General features: G+C 56.7%; 2 protein-coding genes across 3 annotated transcripts in view; one reads left to right on the top strand and one right to left on the bottom strand.

Moving 5' to 3' along the window:
• The first annotated feature begins 766 nt into the window (after positions 1–766).
• Positions 767–13,013, top strand: TMEM132A (transmembrane protein 132A). Of its 2 annotated transcripts, none has more exons than XM_019656053.1 (11): positions 767–1,257; positions 3,711–3,925; positions 4,160–4,378; positions 5,108–5,439; positions 6,807–6,956; positions 8,056–8,251; positions 8,334–8,477; positions 9,509–9,711; positions 10,464–10,740; positions 11,138–11,329; positions 11,742–13,013. In XM_019656053.1, exons 1-11 carry the CDS (start codon positions 1,158–1,160, stop codon positions 12,777–12,779), a joined length of 3,066 nt encoding a protein of 1,021 aa, XP_019511598.1. In that variant the 5' UTR covers positions 767–1,157; the 3' UTR covers positions 12,780–13,013. The 2 variants fall into 2 exon arrangements, with proteins under 2 accessions (XP_019511598.1, XP_019511597.1); XM_019656052.1 differs by having other exon boundaries at positions 975–1,257; positions 8,053–8,251.
• Positions 12,952–20,035, bottom strand: part of SLC15A3 (solute carrier family 15 member 3) — a 12,761-nt gene continuing 5,677 nt past the window's right edge. Inside the window, exons 3-8 of the mRNA XM_019655958.1 lie at positions 18,985–19,132; positions 17,394–17,504; positions 16,501–16,669; positions 14,865–15,023; positions 13,678–13,833; positions 12,952–13,228 (exon numbers count right to left, since the gene is read on the bottom strand). Coding sequence (XP_019511503.1) covers positions 13,074–13,228; positions 13,678–13,833; positions 14,865–15,023; positions 16,501–16,669; positions 17,394–17,504; positions 18,985–19,132 — 898 coding nt within the window. The 3' untranslated portion in view covers positions 12,952–13,073. The remainder of the gene's footprint in view (positions 13,229–13,677; positions 13,834–14,864; positions 15,024–16,500; positions 16,670–17,393; positions 17,505–18,984; positions 19,133–20,035) is intronic.

The raw sequence follows: 20,035 nt of genomic DNA, 5'->3' as shown, positions 1-20,035 counted from the left end.
CCGTATAAAATGTATTTACTTGAAGTCTGCATCGTTTTGATTTCTCCCTCTACAGGGAAACACGTTTGTGTAGAGCCCTCAGCTTTCCTGAGTTCTCCCAGCAGGGGCAGTGTGAAGCTGGTAGAAAGGGAGGCAGGGGAGGGGGCAGGAATGAAGGCTGGTACCAGGTACCCTTCCCTCCAGGAGCGTGAGGAATGAGGAAAGTGTGCCCCCATTACAGAACTTCCAAGAACTGACCAGCATCCCATATGCAGGGTTGTCAAAGGCTGGCCCACAGCCAGGAGACTTGCCTGCCCTCCCTTCCCCTACCAGACAGGAGTTTCCTGCGCGGTGGTTCTCCACCCTGCCCATAGATTAGATCAGTTGTTTTGTGGAGGGGCCTGGGCACGGTTTTTTCTTTACAAGCTGCCCAGGAGATGCCAATGTTGAGCCAGATACCCGGCTGTGGAACCTCTCCCAACACTGCCTGGCAGGCAAGGCGGGGAGGCAGGCCTTTCCTAAGCCCACAGGCCTCTCTCTGGGATGGGGCTGGGCATGAAACTCGAGCTACCCGCACCTGGAGCCCTTCCTCCACAGGAGTGGCCCAGGCCTCTGTCAGGGCGGGCCTGGTAGCTGTCACCTCGCTCTCCTGGCTTGCCTTTCACCCCTTTCCCACCCCTGCAGCTTGGTCCCCATTGTCCCTGAATTCTGGTTCTGATTCAGGTGTCAGATGCCTTTACAGGTGAGCTGCTTGTGGGGCGGGGGAGAGGCAGAGGAAGTGACTTTTTGCTCCTCGGTCTGGAGCTTCCGAGAGGGAGTGAACAGAACACGGCCCGTCCCTCTTGGCAGAGATGGGTCAGTCCCCCGCTGTTCGGTCTCCAGGGGGAGTGGCCTTCTTCCCGACTTTGAGTGCGGGGGCGTCCGGTGGTTGGAGATCCGTCGGGCACTAGGACCCAGCGGGGCGGAGGGGCAGCCCATGTGCTCCGTGTTCTCCCTCCCACCTCCTGCTCCAGCTCCCGCTCCATTGTCTGGGAACTGCAGCCGCGGGCGGGCGGCCGGGCAGGCGGCTGCTGGGACTCAGCCGGCCAGAGAGGGCCGGCGCCGAGCGGGCGCGGGAGATGCCCGGCGGCCCGCGGCCACCTGAGCCGCCCGCCTAGACCCCGCCTGCGGTGGGAAGGATGTGCGCCCTGATGGCGAAGCGCGCAGCAGCGGCTCCCCGGGGGCCCTGCGGCCCCTGGCTCTGCTTCCTGGTGGCCCTCGCCCTGGACGTCCTGAGAGGTCAGCGGGAGGGGAGGGACGGGGCGGGGCGAGGGTCCCGGCCACGGCCAGGCACGAGGGATGTCCTGGAGCCGGGATCCTGCGGGTGCGGGGACTAAACCCCAGCGGGCTCGTCCTCGGCGTGCCCTGGGCTGGCGAGATCTCACCCCGGGATCTTGCCTCCAGCCGCGCGCCCCCGCTGCTGCTTTCACCTTGCACAACCCGGCAACTCCTTCCTGACCCAGAACCAGCCGGGCCCCGGGGCTCACCTCGCCAACCGCCGACTCGGTTCCCGCACCTTCCGCGGTCTTCCCCTCCAGCCAGGGCATCTAACCCAGCTGGCCCTGACCTGGGCGCTCCCGCGCCCTAATCTGCCCTCCACAGAGCGGCACCCCGTGGCTCCCAGTCTCCTCCCACCGTCAACCCCACCCCCGGGGAACGGAACGCAGACCCTCTGCCTGAGACCTTCGAGATATGCAGCGGCCCTCCCCCTGCCCCAAGTAGCTCTCTGACCTCGGAGTCCCAAGAGATTGTCCCCTTCGTGCCTTCCTGAGCCCTTATGGGGATCCCCATCACTGGAAGAAGGGCAGGGACTCCTCTGCGCCCTGGGGTGGAGATCATACTGCCCTTGTCCTGGGCTGTGGCTGCTTAGGGGGGTGATGCCACAGAAGAGTGAGGCGTTCTCTACCCCTCTCACCCCCACCGACAAAGCTGAGTTCTGGGTGATGGGAGTCAGTGGGAGTCAGGCCTCAGAGCATCTTGTAATTACCCAGGCAATGGAGGAGGAGGAGGAGGAACGGAGGCCAGGGGCTGCTCCCAGGGAGCCATAGTCACTCACCTGTTACACTTGGGGGGGGGGGATGGGGGGAGTGTCTCAGAAACATGCTCATTGGTGGTGGTGGTGGTGAGGGGCGAGTATTGAAGGAGGTTGAAACTATCAAGTCCCCCAGCCCAGCAGCAGGACTGAGAGGGAGCTTGCTCTGAGGCTGCTTTCAGCCACCTGCTCCCCTCCCCAGGGGACCCTGTGGGAGCCCTAATAACCCCTTACACAGAAAGATGAGGAAAGCCCTGTCACATCCATTATGCAGCGGCAATAACCCCTCTTTCAGACTTCGCTCCACAGTTTACAAAGCCCTCCCCTGTCCACAGTGTCACAAGTGCCGATTCTACAGGTGAGGAGGAAACAGAGGCTCCAAGGTGTTAACTGACTGGCTCAACTTTCATCGAGGCAGAGTTAGGACATAAATGCAGGTCTCCAGGCTCCCAGGACATCCTCTCTAGGAAGCACTGCCCAGTTTGGGGTCCAGGATCAGTAAGACAAGGCCTCGCTGATAAACAGGAGCATGACTAATTCAGAGGAAGCAACCAAGGGTGTAAATGACGGAGGACAGGCAGTCAAGGAGGGCTTCCTTAAGGAGGCAATATTCACTCCTGGCCCTGAAGGAGGAGGGAGAGAACCAGGGTCTAGGGAGTGAACACCGTCGCAAACAGCATCGGGTAGAGAGAGAGGCGGAGAGTGGGGACGCTAGGTGGTCCAGTGGTTGATGCCTGGTCTCTGACTCCCAGCTCCACCATGCACAGCTGTGGGACCCCCAGGCAAATACCTTAACCCCCCCAGCCTCATTTTCTACCTTCATAAAATGGGGTCAATAGTAACAGAAGCTAGTTCTCAGAGTTATTACAAAAACTGAAAGAGTTAATACATGTAAAGTGTTTAAAATGGTAGCTTGCGTATAGTATAGTGTTCAAAAAATGTTTATTATTATTAAGGCCAACTAACAGTTGGTACAAATCAAATATGGCCTTAGTGGTCCTTTGTCCTTCCGGGTATTGGATACCAGACTCTCTTCCAGGCTCGTGGTTCCCACCCACCACCTCCTTCCCGCTCTTGCACTCCAGTGCTCAGTTGGGACAAGGAAGAATGAAGCAAGTTTGGGAAACCAGTGTGAGATTGCCATGGTGAGGGAGGGTGGATGCCCAGCTAAGTTTGGCCAAGGACCCAGGGACAGAGACAGGGTCTCTACTTCTACAAAACTCACCTGGTCACCACCTTTTACCCTGTAGGCCCTGTCTGGAAAGAGCTGTACCCCATGAATGCCTTGGTGTCAGAAGCAATTAGGTAGAAGCTAGGAATGGGGGGGGGGAGGAGGAGACATCGAGAAGGATCTGCTGGAGGGAGGAAGGCGTGGGTCTGTGGAAAGTGGAAGAAGAAATGGCTCGAGACTGGCATCCGGTCCTGGATCAGATTCAGATCCTGACCCTGTCACCTGCTACCTGCATAAGGCTCTTTGAGCCTCAGTTTCCTCATCTGTGCCATGGGGAGATTCCCCCCACACACACATCCTGGGGGTGTGGGACATTAATAACCCATTTCTTCCTCCACTGCCCACCGTCACTGTGCCCCAGGACCGAACTCAGTTCAGCCCCTGCCAGCTCTGGAGCTGTCACCATCTCTACCCCTTCTCCCTCTTCAGTGGACTGTGACCAGGACCCCCTGGACCCTGTCTACCTGCCAGCAGCCCTGGAGCTCCTGGATGCCCCTGAACACTTCCGTGTGCAGCAGGTGGGCCGCTACCCACCTGCCAACTCCTCTATGGGTTCCCGATCTGAGACCTTTCTGCTCCTGCAGCCCTGGCCCAGGGCCCAGCCACTTCTCCGGGCCGCCTACCCACCCTTTGCCACTCAGCAGGTAAGGAAGGAGGGGGCGCCGGGGACTCCCAGGCTAACAGGACTCAGAGCTGAGGTCCGCTGTGTGTGGCTCAGGGGCCTGCCCCAGCCGTGCTTCCTGTTTTCCAGAGGGGGAAACTGAGGCCCATAAAGGCTCTCTCCTGCCAGGCTGGAACTGGAAGACTGACATCCCATCTTCCCAGATCTCGCTTCCCCCTACCCCCTGCTCTGTTGCATACCCCCATTCTCCCTCCAGGTTGTCCCTCCTCGGGTCACTGAACCCCACCAACGGCCAGTCCCATGGGACGTGCGGGCCGTGTCTGTGGAAGCAGCCGTGACGCCAGCAGAGCCCCACGCCCGGGTCCTCTTCCACCTCAAAGGGCAGGATTGGCCACCTGGGCCTGGCAGCCTGCCTTGTGCCCGGCTCCATGCCACACACCCTGCAGGCACTGCTCACCGAGCCTGCCGATTCCAGGTGAGTGGGCGGGCCCCACCCAGGCTGGCTCTGCTGCTGCGCCAGCCAGAGGGTGGTCCCGGAGTAGGGAAGAGAGGGCTTACCACACCTGGGAAGTTTGGGGGATCATGGACCACCTGACTTCATTCCTGCTCTGCTAGCTTTGCTGGGACCCTGTGAAAGGGTTATTTAGAGCCCCTTATGGAGTTCAGTCCATTGTATATGATTTGAGGCAAGTAACTTAATCTCAGTTTCCTCACCTGTAAAATGGGGTAATAACAATTCCTACCTCATATGGAGTTGGAATAAAGAATAAATGAGATGAACGCCGTGCCTGGCACAGAGCAATCCCTCAGCAAGTGTTTGCGTGATTGTCAGTGTTACTTTTACAATTGCGATTTTCACTATTTTGGAGTCTGGTACAGGAGTCCACTGAAAAGAGGTATTTGGTGGACTTTGGGACCCTGAGAAACCTGAGTTGTAGTTAGGGTGGTCCTGGGGCATGGTAGGAGGTGGCTCTGGAATGTGTTTGCTTTGGAATGAGACTGTTCCCAAAGGTAGACGAGTGGCCCTGTGGGTGCATTCGGAGACCTAGCCCCAGCCCTGCTGCTAGTTCGCTGTGTCACCTGGGGTTTGTCTCTGGCCCGTGCTGGCCCTGCTGTCAGGGACCACTTCAGCTCTGGGTTTCCTGCCATGAGCGTCGGGAATACCCTCCTCTGCCGGCCAACCATGGCCGTCGTGTCTTTGCAGCCATCCCTGGGTGCCTGCGTGGTGGAGATGGAATTCCCGTCGCACTGGTTCTCCCAAGGCTCCATCACACGGGCCGAGCTGGCCTACACGCTGGAGCCTGCCGCCGAGGGCCCTGGAGGCTGTGGCCCTGGTGGGGAACAGGACCCTGGCGAACAGGCCCTCCCAGTGGGCAGTGTGGAGCTGCGACCCGCAGACCCACCGCAGTACCAGGAGGTTCCCTTAGATGAGGCAGTGACTCTGCGGGTGCCTGATGTGCCTGTGCGGCCCGGCCAGCTTTTCAGTGCCACCCTCTTGCTTCGGCACAACTTCACAGCCAGCGTCCTGACCCTGCGGTGAGCACTGGGCCCCCGGGGGTGGGTTGGAAGCAGGAACCTCTGCAGGAAGACTGGGCAGGGGCCTCCTCCTCTTGGGGTCCTGACTAGAATCCTTAACCTCTGCAAATATGGGTCCACCAAACCCCATTCAGGTCAAGTGCCGTGATTGCCCTGGCAGCAGGCAGGACCCAGCAGTGGGCATAGCCCTGAACTTAGAGTTAGAAGTAGGAAGCGCCCCTTTCCTGGCACCTCCCCAAGACTCCTTGGTCCAGTGGGGCTAACTTGCCCACTTCAAAGGGCAGCTGTGAGGCTTCAGGGAGGGGAAACCGGACAGGGCTTGGAAACCGGCAAGTGCAGTGACTGGGGTGGTTAATGCTCTAATGCCCCAGGAGGGGATTTGCCCCAGTCACACTCGTCTACAGGTTCTCCCCCGCTTGCTACCCTCGGCACAGGTCCCTCACCTTTGGACACAGCCCACTCCTCTCCATAGGAAGGACTCCCTCTTTGTGTCCCTTTCTGCAGAGTAGCCCCCCCACAGTAGCCCCCCAACCCAATCCCCGTGACAAGGATTTGCAGAGAGTGACTTGCTTGTTCCATATTTGGGTTTGTGTGTGTCCCATCCCCATGTGTCTCTCAGGCGCCTGTCCCCTCACCTTTCTCTCAGGCCCTCCTGTGCTCACTCACACACTCAGAAGATCTTTCCTGAACCTTAAAATCTGCCCAGCCCTGTATCTCTACACTGGAGAGAGGAGCAAGGCCCTGTCCCCACCGGGCACTAAGGGTCCCCCAGTGGTAGGGCAGGGAGCTGGGCAAACATGAGCTGGATTATATGCTCCGATGAAGGTACAAAATGCTGCGGAGGTTTGAGGTAGCGGGTGGAGGAAGGAGAAATTCATCCTGCCACGGGAAAAGCTTTCTAAAGGACATGCTATTTCAGTTGCTGGAGGCTTGAAGAATGAGCAGATGAAGAAAGGAAGGGCAGGCCAGGCAGAAGGCACAGCCTAAGCAAAGGCTTAGAGGCCTGAGTGCATTGTGTATGTGGGAAAGATCTTTGGGTGCAGCGAAAGCAAAGAGTGATGGAAAGATATCACAGCCGGAGAAACTGGACCATACCCTGGAAGGCCACGCATGCCAGGCTAGGATTTGACCTTGTGGTCAGTGGAACATCATAAGGGATCTTCGAGTGGAGGGGAGCTATATGGATGGCATGACCTGTGTTGAGATGGGGTCCTTCTGAATCAGAGAACGGCGTAGGACGATATTCAGACCTGAGCCGGGGGAGGCCAGACAGGAGCCTGGTGTCTTTAGCCCCCTTCTTCCCCCTTGGAGCCTGTCCACAGTTCAGTACCCACCTTGACAAACTGGACTTGTGTCCTCCCCGCCAGGATCAAGGTGAAGAAGGGGCTGCACGTGACGGCTGCCCGCCCAGCCCAGCCCACCCTCTGGACTGCCAAGCTGGACCGCTTCAAGGGCTCCAAGCACCACACCACCCTCATCACCTGCCACCGAGCCGGGCCCACGGGGCAAGACGCCAGGTGGGCAGTTTCCTCCACCAGGGGGCAGAGGAGGGACTGCTGGTGGGTAGATTTATGAGGTTCCAGGGAAGACGGCTGCCTTACTGCCTCCATATTCCCATGTCAGTAGGCACAAAGAACAGGCTCCTTCAAGGAAGCAGCACAAAGCCGATATAGCATTCATTCATTCATTCATTCATTCAGCTACTATTAATATTTATCTATCCTAGTCATGTGCCAGGTACAGTGAGTGTCTGTCTTATTCTAGGTGATGCCAACCTATCCTGGCACCTCAGTTACAGCTCTCACAGCCAATAAATGTACCCTCCTCCCACCACCAATAAATGGCCCCTTTTGGAGGGCCATTAATATTCCCAAAAAGCCCAGCTGCAATTCTTAACATTTACAAACCCTTTTTATTCGTGCCCTGAGTCTGGGTCAAGGCCATGGGCTTTGTAGCTCCTGTTGGAATCTTAGTTCTGATACTTTTTGGATGAATAACCTTGGGCAAGCCAGTTAACCTCCCCGTACCCCCCTCCTCACCAGAGCCTCAGTTTCCTCACTTGTAAAATGGGGATAAAAATGCATCCCTTAGGGATTGTAAAAATAAAATCAGATGCTGTATAGCCAGCAACAAGGCCAGTTGCTGCCACATAACAGGTGCTAGATCAAAGGAAGCCGTAAGGGTTATTATTCAGAGGGTCGAGTGCTAGTCCTGGGGCTTGGACACGAACCTTCCTCCTTCACAGAAATGGAATCAGATGCTTTATGCCACCCTGATGGCTGTGGAAGGCAGATGTCTGAGAGGAGGAGGCCCAGGAAGGCAGGAGAGCTAGCAAGCATCCGGGGAGGGGGAGGAGTTAGGTGGCTACATGGACCTTGCAGGGGCCAAGAGTGGATAAGAGCTTGAGCTCTGGAACTAGGAAGTTTGGGTTTAATCCCAGCCCTGCCACTTTTTACTGTATGACCTTGGGCAAGTCATACTTATAACCTCTGTACCTTAGTTTTCTCATCTGTAAAATGGAGATGATTACAGAACCTACCTCATGAATACAGGAGGTGCTTAAGACAGTGCCTGGCTGCTAACAAGCACTCAGTTTTCCTCTCTTCTGGCCAGCAGCCCCCTTGAACTGTCTGAGTTCCTATGGGTGGACTTTTTGGTGGACAATGGCACCAGTGGGGGTGTGGCAGTCACTCGCCCTGTCACATGGCAGCTGGAGTATCCGGGCCAGGCCCCCGAAGCGGAGAAGGACAAAATGGTGTGGGAGATCCTGGTATCAGAGCGGGACATAAGAGCTCTCATCCCTCTGGCCAAGGTAAGGTTCCCCCCTCTGCCCGGCCAGGTGGGAGGCCAAGTGAGGTGAAGAGCTTGGGGCTAAGCTCTTCCTGCATTCCTAGGCCGAGGAGCTGGTCAATACAGCACCACTGACTGGAGTGCCGCGGCATGTCCCCGTGCGCCTTGTCACCGTGGACAGTGGGGGGGCTCTGGTGGAGGTGACAGAGCACATTGGCTGCGAGTCGGCCAACGCACAGGTCCTGCAGGTGAGTGGCACATGCCAACCCCGCGTGAGTACGCATTTGTGCATGCAGTGATGTACACACTGCTTTCCTCCTTCCCCATTCAGGTTCCCAAGAGAACAGCTGCTTCTTGACACCAGAAACTTCATGGGGGGAGCCACAGTTTCAACTTCCTTTGTTCCCACCTCCTCTCTCCAGAGTCACGTGGGAGCTCTGTAGCCCTAACTGCCCCCAATTTAGGCCCTTCCGTGTTCATTATTGCATTGGCAAATGAGCTGCCGTGGGAGAGTTAAGAGCATGTACTTTGGGATCAGAAAGTTTCAGTTTGAAACCCATCTTTGGTATCGACTAGCTGTGTGGTTGTGGACAAGTCTCTTAACCTCTCTGAGCCTCAGTTTCTTAAGCTTTAAAATGGGAATATATGTTAGGGATGTTGTAAGAATGAAAAGACCCTAAAACAGTATCCAGCAGAGAGCAGGAGCTGAAACTATGGAACCTACTGTTATAATAACAACTATATACAAATAATGACAGTAATTATTATTGGAGCATCATAATGACCTGTGAGGTATGAAAGGGCTGGCAACTTTCCCCATCTGGAAGTTGTAAGAGGGGAAGCCCAGAGCCTGTATTTCCTAAATCCTGGCTGCCCTGGGTAAGTGGTTCCTACCTGAGGGCTCCAGTGGGTAGCTTTGTCTTACCCTTCCACCTCTGCCTACCTATCTGTAGCTGGTTGCCAGGTAGCTCCGGCACCAAAGTCAGAGGCCAGCACTAACAAGGAGGCAAATTTGTGGATTCAAACCCTCTGTCAGGAGAAAGATACTGTTGTATGCAAATAGCCAGTTTCCCCAACTGAGCCCCAGGTGGACTTGGAATGGCTGGTTCCTCCGGGAAGAATGGATCCTGGATGCATGGTGAAATCTTACCTAAGGACGTGCATTACAGGAACATACAGAGCCTTACCCCTTCTTAGGGATTGGGGTCAGGGCTGCCCTCTCTGGCCCACAGCCATCTTTCCTGGCTTAGCCCACCCCCTACCCTTTGTCCTCCCACAGGTGTCCGAGGCCTGTGACGCCGTGTTTGTGGCTGGCAAGGAGAGCCGGGGTGCTCAGGGGGTGAGAGTGGACTTCTGGTGGCGCCGGCTGCGGGCCTCGCTGCGGCTGACGGTGTGGGCCCCGCTGCTGCCCCTCCGCATCGAGCTGACTGACACCACCCTCGAGCAGGTCCGAGGCTGGAGGGTACCCAGCTCAGCTGACGGGTGAGTGGAGGCCTGTGGAAGCTGGCTGGCCTGGCGAAGTTGCTGTGGGACTGAGAGAAGGCCTGGGACACAGCCACGGGCTTGAGCTGGGTTCTGAAAAACTGCCCAGTTGCTTGCAGTTCCTTCTACCGATGGGACTACGGCCCTTCACCACACAGCCTCTGACCACGTCGTCACTGCCGACCTCCACAACTCCCTCTCCCTCCCCGCCACACTTCTATGGACCAGATCCCTTTCTAATATGCTGTATTACCTGATTCGTCTTGTTTGTAGTCTGTCTGCCCCCTGCACACCACTCCCCTAGACTGTAAGCCCTTGAGGGCAGGGGTTATCTATTCTGTTCACTGCTGTATCCTCAAAGCCTAAGATGGCACTTAGAGCCCAAGGGCGAGGTGGCCTCTGGCCTCTGGAACCTGCCCTCCCAGGCCTCAGAGAGAGTGAGCGTCATTTGGCCTTCCGGTAGGGGGCGGGGGAAGTGGAGAGGGGCTCTTTTTGGGTCCCTGGAGTTCTGATTAGGAGCAGGAGGAGGGAGAGAGCAGTTTGATGGATAGGTACAGGCACTAATCAGGAATGGGGCTGGGATGCAGTGCTTGCAGGTGGAGGGGCCTGACCTAACAGGGAGCTGTGGGCGGGGTTTGAGGAACGCTGCTCTTGCTGCTCTTTGGGAACAGGGGTCTCCAGCGAGCCTGTTCTCGCGGTTGGGGGCGGAGCCCGTGCTGATGCCCCTCCCCTGGGTTGTCCCTTTTCCGCAGGGCGCTAGAGCCTGAGGCTGCTGCAGCAGAGGAGGCGGAGCGGCGAGCCCGCAGTTGCCGTCTGCAGTACCAGCGCGCCAACGTGCGCTTCCTAGTCCCCTTTGCGGCCCACCCGCTGGACGGCGGCCGTCGCCTCACCCACCTGCTCGGCCCCGACTGGCTGCTGGACGTGTCCCACCTCGTGGCACCCCACGCCCGCGTGCAAGACCCTCGTGTAGCCTCGCTGGAGGGCGGCCACGTCCTGGTGGGCCGAGAGCCCGGCGTCACCTCTATTGAGGTGAGCAGCCCCCCTGAGGAAGGTGTAGGTGGCCCCCAGAATGTTCATGGGCAGCTGTGAAGAGTGTCAGAGGAGCCCAGGGTGTACCTGGCGAGGTGTGAGCCCAGTGGGGTTGGGGATTGGGTGAGAAGAGGGTGGCCTGTGTAATGGGAGAAGTTTTTTAGGTGTGAAGGGCTGGGGATGGGCACGTGGGGCCAGGTCTTAAGAAAGGAGGGAACTGTCCCCCATGTGTGGGATTGGGGTCCAGGCATGGAGTTAGGGTGCAAAGGGCTGGGGAGAGCAGCCTGTGTGGATGCTGGGAGCAGAAACCAGATCTTTGTGGGGCTGCTGGGGTCTCAGAGGGGAAAAGATGTCAGTGTGTGAGGACCCCCCACCTCCAGCTCCCTCTCACCCTCAGGTGCGTTCCCCGCTCTCTGACTCCATCCTGGGGGAGCAGGCACTGGCCGTGACAGATGACAAGGTCTCAGTGCTGGAGCTTCGGGTGCAGCCAGTAATGGGCATCTCGCTGGCCCTCAGCCGGGGCACTGCCCACCCCGGAGAGGTCACAGCCACGTGCTGGGCACAGTCAGCCTTTCCCGCCCCAAAGCAGGTGACAGCTGGGGATCAGGGGGATAAAGTCAACATCTCCGGATGGGGGCTGATGACAGGGGGATGGGTGGCACCTCTACCCCTCACCTTAGGGTTTTCATAATGAGGACTGACTGCCCTGTAAGGGAGTGAGCTCTCTTCGGCTGGAGATGATCAAGCAGTGTCTGTCTGGCGTGTGGGAGGTTGATTAGATGGCTCTAACTGAGGACCCTCCCAATGACTCAGATGCTGGGGCTGAGTGGCCAGCAGGTGATTGACACACGTCCCCTCTCTCCCTGTGTTTTGTCCATCTGCCTGTGTCTGTTTTCTCTCTGGTCTCTCCCGCTCCGTGTGGCCTGTCTCTGTGGGAGTGGTCTCTGTGTGCATGCGTGCGTGCTTTCGCGTGTCTCTGCCTGTGTCCGTGTGCCCCACAGGAGGTGGCCCTCTCCCTGTGGCTGTCCTTCTCTGACCACACCCTGGCCCCCGCTGAGCTCTACGACCATCGTGACCTGGGACTCTCCGTTTCGGCCGAGGAGCCTGGCGCCGTCCTGCCAGCCGAGGGTCAGGGTGCCCAGCTCGGGGTGGTGGTGAGTGGGGCGGGCCCCGAGGGGCTGCCCCTGCATGTGTCTCTGCACCCACCTGAGCCCTGCCGCCGGGGCCGTCACCGTGTGCCCCTGGCCTCTGGCACAGCCTGGCTAGGGCTGCCTCCTGCTCCCACGCCGGCCCCTGCCCTCCCATCCAGCCTTGCCCGGAGCTCACCAGCCATGGAGACCAGCATAAGTGGTGAAGGGCAGGCAGCAGGCAGTGTGGGGGGCAGTGGGGGTGTGAGGGACAAGTTTGAGCGGGCAGAGGAGGAGGCTGGGAAGGAGGCGGCAGAGGCTACGGAAGAGGAAGAGGAAGAGGAGGAGATGGTCCCCGCCCCTCAGCGGGTCACCAACCTAGAACTAGGCATGTATGCCCTGCTGGGCATCTTCTGTCTGGCCATCCTCATCTTCCTGGTCAATGGTGTGGTCTTCGTGCTGCGCTATCAGCGCAAGGAGCCTCCTGACAGTGCCAATGACCCTGCCTCGCCCCAGCCCCACAACTGGGTCTGGCTGGGCACTGATCAGGAGGAACTGAGCCGCCAGCTGGACCGGCAGTCCCCTGGCCTGCCCAAGGGGGAGAGGAGCTGCCCCTGTGGAAGTGGGGGAGGGGAGGCCCAGACCGTGGCGACAGTACCTGCTGGGGGCACCGCCAGCTCCCCGAGCACCCTGGCCCGAAAGGAAGCTGGGGGGCGGCGGAAGCGTGTTGAGTTTGTGACGTTTGCACCAGCTCCCCTAGCCCAGCTGCCTGAGGAGCCCGTGGGGGCCCCTGCTGTGCAGTCCATCCTGGTGGCAGGCGAGGAAGACATCCGCTGGGTGTGTGAGGACATGGGGCTGAAGGACCCTGAGGAGCTGCGCAGTTACATGGAGAGGATCCGGGGCAGCTCCTGACCCCTCCTGGCCTGCCTGGCCCAGCCTTGTTGGCCTCGGGCAGCCGCCTGCTCATCCTCTGGTGCTTGTTGATCCAAGTCCCCTGCCTGGTCCCTCGCAAGGACTCCCACCCAGGCCCCCTCTGCCCTGCCCCTTGTCATGGACCATGGTCATAAGAAACGGCTCATGCCCCTTATTTATGGGAACCATTTCATTCTAACGTTGGGTACAGAATAAACCAAGAAGGAAACGCCAGCTGGGACTGCTGCTGTCTGTTTTCCGGTGGAGAGACGTGGAGGGGTGGGTGAGGGTATGTCAGCCCCTATCCCTGCTGAGACAGCTTTGGGAGGCTGGGCTACAAGCTGCCCTCTCGTAGCGACCAGCAATCCACATAAACAGGAGAGCTGTGGCAGCCTGAATGCCAGCCAGCAGGAAGAAGTACCGGTCCATCTGGCAATTGTTGATGTTCCCTAGGGAAAGGAGGGGTTGACATTTGGGTCAGGGCAGGGCTCCCCCGGAGCTGGCAGCTGAAGCAGTGTGGCTAGCAGGTGCGACCTGAAGACACTGGGCAGATAGCCCTCGAGCTGGCTGCCCTAGGTCTCTACAATTCCCGGTTAGCTAGCTGTTCTTTCAGGGGGCTTACAACACAAAGACCACAGGGAAAAGTGACCCCTCGGCCAGAATGGCAGAGTTCCAGAAGCGGGAAGGAGCCTTGGTGGCCCAGTGAGTTCCATATGTCCTTTTTGACAGGGAAATTGAGGCCCAAGGAAGGGAAGCCATGTTATCGGTGATTGGCCAACTTGAGCTAGAAGCCCATCTGACTCCAGCTTGCTGCTTCATTCTGCTGGGGGCCAAAGCACTTAGCAGTCGCCACCTCCTTTCCACACCTCCCTACTTCCAGGGAGGCCCCCATACTCACCATGGTCCAGGGGGCAGTGCAGCCAGCCCCCTGGCAGTGACAGCAGTGCCACCAGGCTGGAGCCCAACAGCGAGCCTACCCCCGACAGGCAGAAGAAGATGCCCATGATGGCGCCCTGCATGGAGCGCGGGGCCTCTGAGTACGCGAACTCCAGGCCTGCAGAGGGAGGACGGAAGACCTCAGGAGCCGGTGGAGGAGCAGAGAAAGGGCTCAGGTCCCCGCCCACTGGGCCATAACCCCACCCCACCGCCAGCCAGCCTCCATCCTGGCTTTCCCTGGATGATTGATGGCCCCATGGCTATGATGATGCCCATGCACCAGTGACCTGTCATCCAGCAAGTGGACACCCACCTGAACGGCCCCCACATTGCCCCAAGAGCTCTGTCTGCTCTCCTCCCCCACCTACCTGCTATCTTCACCCTCTCCCCTACACTTTCTGCTCACCTTTAGTGTCATCACCAGGTCATTTTCATTCAACCTCAGAAACTTCTTAATGTCTGCCTTCCTCTCTGTTCCCACTGCCCCGGGCCGAACCCTAGCCCTGGTCATTTCCCACCTGGCCTCTGCAAATGCCTCCTAAACTCCCCTGTCTCGTGTCCTCCTCCTCACACAGCCAAAGGTCTAAAATCTCTAATGGGGTCCTTTCCCTGCCCCAACCCCCTTGGGGTGGGGCTACTGCCCCAGGGAGAAACCTCAACATCCCCAGGCTCAACCCACCAAGCCCAGCGCCTCTCCAGCCTTCACTCCCAACTCCACGCAAGGCTCTGCTCTTTGCTTATGCTGCTCCCTTTGCCTGTGAGGTCCTTGCGGCTACCTGATGAGTTCTGACCCCTCCCCACCTTGCCCCAGGGCTTCCCCAGCACCCTACAGTCACTTCTACAGCATCCCACCGGGTTCAGTGTTCGGGAGGCTGTTTCCCCAGCACACACCGAGTGAGTCCCACCAGCTTCCCCCCCGTGCCAGCAGCTGAGGAAGCCCCAGCTCCAAATCCCCAGTGCCTATCACAGTGCCTGGCACAAAACAAGGGCTAATAAAACCCCACTGGGTGAATGTAGCCCCACTCAGAAAACCCTGCTTTCCTCCATGCAGGCTAGCTCTAGAAGCTACACCTGTGAGACCTCTAACTTCGAGGCACCACCAGGCTGAGCCCATCACTGGTGAAAGAGCAGGGGTGGGGTCCAGGGTACCTGGGATGCTGGCAAAGATCTCACTGATTCCGATGAGCAGGTACTGAGGGATCTGCCACCAGATGGACAGTGGTGCTGCATAGTACGTGTTGTGCCCGATCTGCTGGGACACAGTCTGGTTGTGATGGATGTACTCTAAACGCTTCATCTCCAGGATTCCTGGTGGGGGACAGAGAGGGACTACAGCCAGGCCCATTCCAGGCAGCTTAGCTTGTGGCAGAGCTTGGCATGTGGTGGGTATTATCTCTAAATAGCCAAAGACTGACTAGGCAGCAGGTGAGGGAAAGAATGCTGGTCAAGGGTGTGTGTGTGTGTCAAGATTTGGGTTCTAACTCTTCCCTTTTCGCCTCGGCTGCAAGGAAGCTCAGAGCTAGGATTTGCACTCAATAACTGTAACAGCTCTCATTAATCGAGAGCCTGTTGTGTGCTAGGCATTTAATATGCATTCTTGCAAATGAAGAAAGAGAAATTTAGGTTAAACAACCAGCCCAGAGTCAGGCTGCCGATAAGTAGTTGAGGCTGGATTTGAGCCCCAGTGTGTCTGGTTTCAAAGCTGGTCCACTTTCTATGGTATCACATGGCTCTTCTACTGTAGCATCAAGTATTATAGCAGGGTTTCTAACCTGGCTTTCAAGTTTCTTTTATTTCCTTCCCCTTCACTGCTTAGGAGACAGCTGTGCTCTAGTGACATGAAGACTAGATGTGGAGTTAGGTGTCTTGGGTTCCAATACTGGCCCTGCCACTGGCGGGCTGTGTGACCTTGGGCAAGTCACCTAACCTCGCTGAGACCCAGCTCCCTTATGCAGGAGGTAGGAATAAAAATCCCAGGGTTATTGTGAGGATGAAATAGGACAAAACTCATTAAGGCACATAGCTTTGAAATCTAGCTTGGTTTTCACCCTTGCAATACAATCCTGTTGATTGAGCTTTAATTCCTCTGGCTCCTACTTGTGATCCAGGCACGGTACTGGGTGCTTTACAGACTTCATCTTAGTCCTCAGAACACCCTGGCTGGACGACATTCCATGTGGGTAGGGCCTGGACCCTGCACAGGATCTGAATGAATTACTAGGCCCATTTTAAAGATGAGGCTCAGAGACTCTAAGAAACTTCAGGATCATTAAGTGACTAAGTCAAAAGGGCCGAAGTCTGTGCAATAGCACAGAAGCCTGCTTTACTTGAACCCCTTTTCATAAGCAGCTTCAAATCTTTTTGAAATGGAAGAAGGAAGAGAATAAATACTTTAAAAAAAATTGCCCATGTGCCACTAAGAGGCTGTGTATCTTTAGAAAATTCATTTAACACATGTGTTGAGTGCCCACGTGCATCATTCATAGCCATAAATAAAAAAGAAAATCCCTGTCTTCAGGCAGTTTACATCCCACTGGGGAAAATCTGTTTTCCTCTCTTGGCCTGAGTTTCTTCATCTGTCAAATGATGGGGGGCTGGACTCAATGAGGAGGGTCTCCTTGAGATCGCACCTTCTGGGAAGCCAAGACTGGCACCCATGGGTGGAGGGTATACTTGGCCCAAGTCCCCGGCTTCAGCATCATCAGCTCACAGTGGAGCCAGCTTCCACCGATCCCCAGACAAGACCAGCCTCCCTCCTCACGCCCCTCCACTTAGGTCCACACACCTGCCACAATGACGGAGGCAAAACCAAAGAACATCCCCAGGGCCATCTTCTGCAGAGCAGAGGGAAGCAGCTTGCACCGCAGCAGCAAAGGGTCAAGCAGGTGGTCCTTCACAGGCACCAGGACCAGCACCACGACCACGTTAGCCAGGAGGAGCCAGGCTTCTGGGATCTGGGCAAGAGGGGTCCAACAGAGGCAGGCAAGCAGAGTGGAAGGCGCTCAGGGCTGGAGCCGGGAGACCTGGACTCCAGACTGTCCCTGGGTGGCCCAGAGTCAGCCCCTTCCCCTCTCTGGAAGGCACACACCTCAGCTGTGTAACTAAGGGTAGGATTAGATCAGGGATGGCAAATAGGTTCCTCTAACTTCTATCAGTTGGTAGTGGCTGCCGGAAACATTCACAGGCTCAGCATAAAGAATGTCATGATTGATTAGTGATGTCTGCCATGGGCAAGAACTGGAGGTGGAGTGGCAAATATGTCATTCATCTGCCCGCTCTAAAGATCTTTGATTTTATGAGTCTCTGAAATGCCAAGGAACTGGTTTGGAAAGTCCTGGTGAAAGGCAGGGGTACCAGAGACGAAGGGGACAAGGCAGAGTTGAGAAGGGACCCCAGTGCGCCTGATCTGAGGGCCTGGGGCAAACTGGCAGCGAGGCTGGCTCAGAGCTGCAGTGGGAGTGAGTGAACTGGCCTGAATTCTTTTGAGCAGTTGAGCATCTCAGCAAGATGGCTGGGCTGTGGCACAAGTTCACCCACCCTCCGGGTGCCTCTTCTATACCCTGAGGACACCCTGCCACTGGGGGAGGGGAGTGTAAAGGCAGCTTCATTTCCTCCTCAATTAGGAGGAAGCTCCCAGCCCAGCCGGAACTGGGGCTGAACATAAGAGTTGTCTCCCACCTTATAGCCGATGTCCTGGGCTCCCAGGGCCACGGAGCTGTTGCCAGGGTAGTTTGGGAAAATGTTGGGGATGTGGAGGTGAAGACCTTGTAGGACATACGTGGACTGCATCTGCCAAGAGAGATGGAAGTGAAGCTGGAACAGAGCTGGCCCCCTCACCTCCAATCCCAGGAGCCTCCAGCTCCCAGGCAGGCATTACCAGCAGTAGCACAGGGCATCTGGGCAGCTGTCCCCTCCCCAGCCTTAGGGGGAATGTGCCCTCTCCACTCTCCTTCCTCAGGAGCAGGCTTGGCCAGGGAGCTTTCTTTGCTCTGCTCCCAGGGCCGTGACCTGTGCATGTGGCCTTATTCCAGAGCTGGAGACAGCTGGTTAGACACATACTGGTGTCTCTAGGGCCTGGCAAAGAGTAGGAGTGGATAAATTGTTGATCTGGGGAAAATAATGACATGGCTATCCCCCTGGGGAGTGTTCATCTGACACTGAGGCCTAGCCGAGTCCCACAGGGTGACATAGCCAGGAAATGTGTAGTCACTGACCCATTGCAATGGTTCTGGACACAGTGACAGGTGTAAGCATTACCCATTTAGTTGTTATATAGGGGAGAGGGTCCAGGAGAGTCCCACAGCAGGGTCTGGGGCAGCGGAGGGCACTTGGGTTGTTCTGGGCAGCAGCTATTTATTAACTGGTATGGAAGGATGTCAATATTCTGACAAGTGGTATGACTGTTAGCCATGGACACACAGAGACACACTCCTGCCATGTCCCTGTCCCATCATGGACACCTTCTACCTCTGTGTCACCCCCAAGTAGTAGGCTGGCCCTGCTTGACTTTCATCTTCTGCAGCTTGAAACAAGGTGCCTATGAAGGGGATACAGGATGCAATGACCTTGTGGTCTGAGGACTGGGGTTAGGCTGCTGCCCACCCCCCCACCCCCCACACACACACGCGCGCGCGCGCACGCGTGCACACACGCACATGCACTCACACACACACCCCACAAACCTTCCCCTTGGGGAGTCGTGGGAAGCAGTGGTTCTTGAACCTGGCTGAGTATCAGTATCATCTGAGAAGTTTATTACACCAGAGACTTCCCCCAGCAATTTCAGAGGTGGGATTTGAGAATCTGTACTTTTAAAAAGCTCCGCAGGTGATTCTCAGGCACATCCAGGGTGGGGAACGACTGTTACGAAGTACTCAGTACACTGAGTGTGCCCCTAACTGCTATGGGTCCTCGGTCAACTGGCAGACCTCTGGGCCTCAGCTGCCAAGTTTGGAGAATATTGAATGCTATGGAGCTGGTAGAGCCTTTGCCAAAGCCACAAGAGGGAACTGAGGCCCAGAGAGATGGGGCGACATTCAAATCACTGGGCCTCAGCCCTGTCTCCAGGGATCTTTGTGCTCTGCCACCCAAGGGAGTTTGACTACTGAGATGGCATTGTGCCAGGCCCACACCAGCTGCTACAGAGCAGCAGTTCACTTTGTGAACCCCTTGCCCGCTTTCTGCACGCCCTGGGCTTCTATGGTGAAAGATGAGACAGTAAGGGGACTAGGGAGCCAGTTCCCCCAAGCAAAAGGGCAGGGGTGCTTACCTGGAAGTACACCATCCAGTAAGGCACCAGGGTCACCATGACCGGCAAGATCTTCACCAGCACCCGGAAGTTGGCAATGTCCTCTTGGGGGGAAGGGCCAGGCTGGCGAGACCTCTGGTCAGGCAGCAGCTGGGCGTCTTCAGGGTCTCTGTGGGGCACCAGATAAGATGGCAGCTGTCATCACCAGCACTCTGGCCACTATTTTTACCTCCACCATTGTATCCTAATTGAACCCTACTCCCCAGTCACCAGTGATCAGAGCTGTCATGTCCAACCCAACCCTCATCTCCTCCACTCCACCATCAGCACCACCTTCACAACCAATGCCAGCATCCTCACTATCATCACCATTAGTAAGGCAATCACTGTCACCAAAGCCATTCTCTCCAAGGAGTTTTCATTACTATCATCATTTTTTATTTATTTATTTTTTTTTGGTGCTGGCCCTGCCACTGTCAATATTATCACCATCATTTCCTTTGTTACAGTGATGGCTGATCAAGACCCGTTCCACCCTACAGCTATGTCCCCTTGGGTCCTGAAGAAAGTTAAGACCAGAGATTGTGGCTAGCGTCTGGGGGGATTTCTTTGGCTCGTGGTATCAATTTGTCATGGGAACCAGGGAAGTCCCAGTCTGTGCCTGATTCAGAGAGAGAGAGGCTGTCACAGATCTGATATGCCAAAACCACCCTACTTGCCATCTCCCAGCCTCGACATGACAGCCCTCTCCCGAAATGACAAAGAGGTAGGGAGTGGACAGGTAGACATAGAGGGGACATTATTAGGGGACAGGACAGAGCAATCACTGGGCAACCTTTACCCTCTGCCCTTTGTCCTGAGAGGTTTCTGATCCCTTCGTGCCTCATTCTTTGAGATTCTAAAAGGGACAATACCAGTGTGGTGACTTCCAAAGACTGCCACCTTCAGCTCCTCTCCTCCCAGTAGGTGATGCCGCTCCACCAATGGGTGGAGTTTATTTCCCCTGCCCTTGAACCTGGACTGGCATCGTGACTGCTGACCAACAGAAGAGGACCGGTGTCCTTCATTTTCT

Source organism: Hipposideros armiger, unplaced genomic scaffold (genome assembly GCF_001890085.2).
Source record: "Hipposideros armiger isolate ML-2016 unplaced genomic scaffold, ASM189008v1 scaffold_253, whole genome shotgun sequence".
NCBI lineage: Eukaryota > Metazoa > Chordata > Mammalia > Chiroptera > Hipposideridae > Hipposideros > Hipposideros armiger.
This window is presented reverse-complemented; position numbering and strand designations above follow the sequence as displayed.

Bases quoted from the DNA above. Each gene is read 5' to 3' on its own strand.
- TMEM132A (XM_019656052.1), top strand. From the start codon at position 1,158: ATGTGCGCCCTGATGGCGAAGCGCGCAGCAGCGGCTCCCCGGGGGCCC. The intron at 3,926-4,159 runs GTAAGGAAGGAG...TTCTCCCTCCAG, and splicing joins CACCCTTTGCCACTCAGCAG to GTTGTCCCTCCTCGGGTCAC. The intron at 9,712-10,463 runs GTGAGTGGAGGC...CCTTTTCCGCAG, and splicing joins GTACCCAGCTCAGCTGACGG to GGCGCTAGAGCCTGAGGCTG.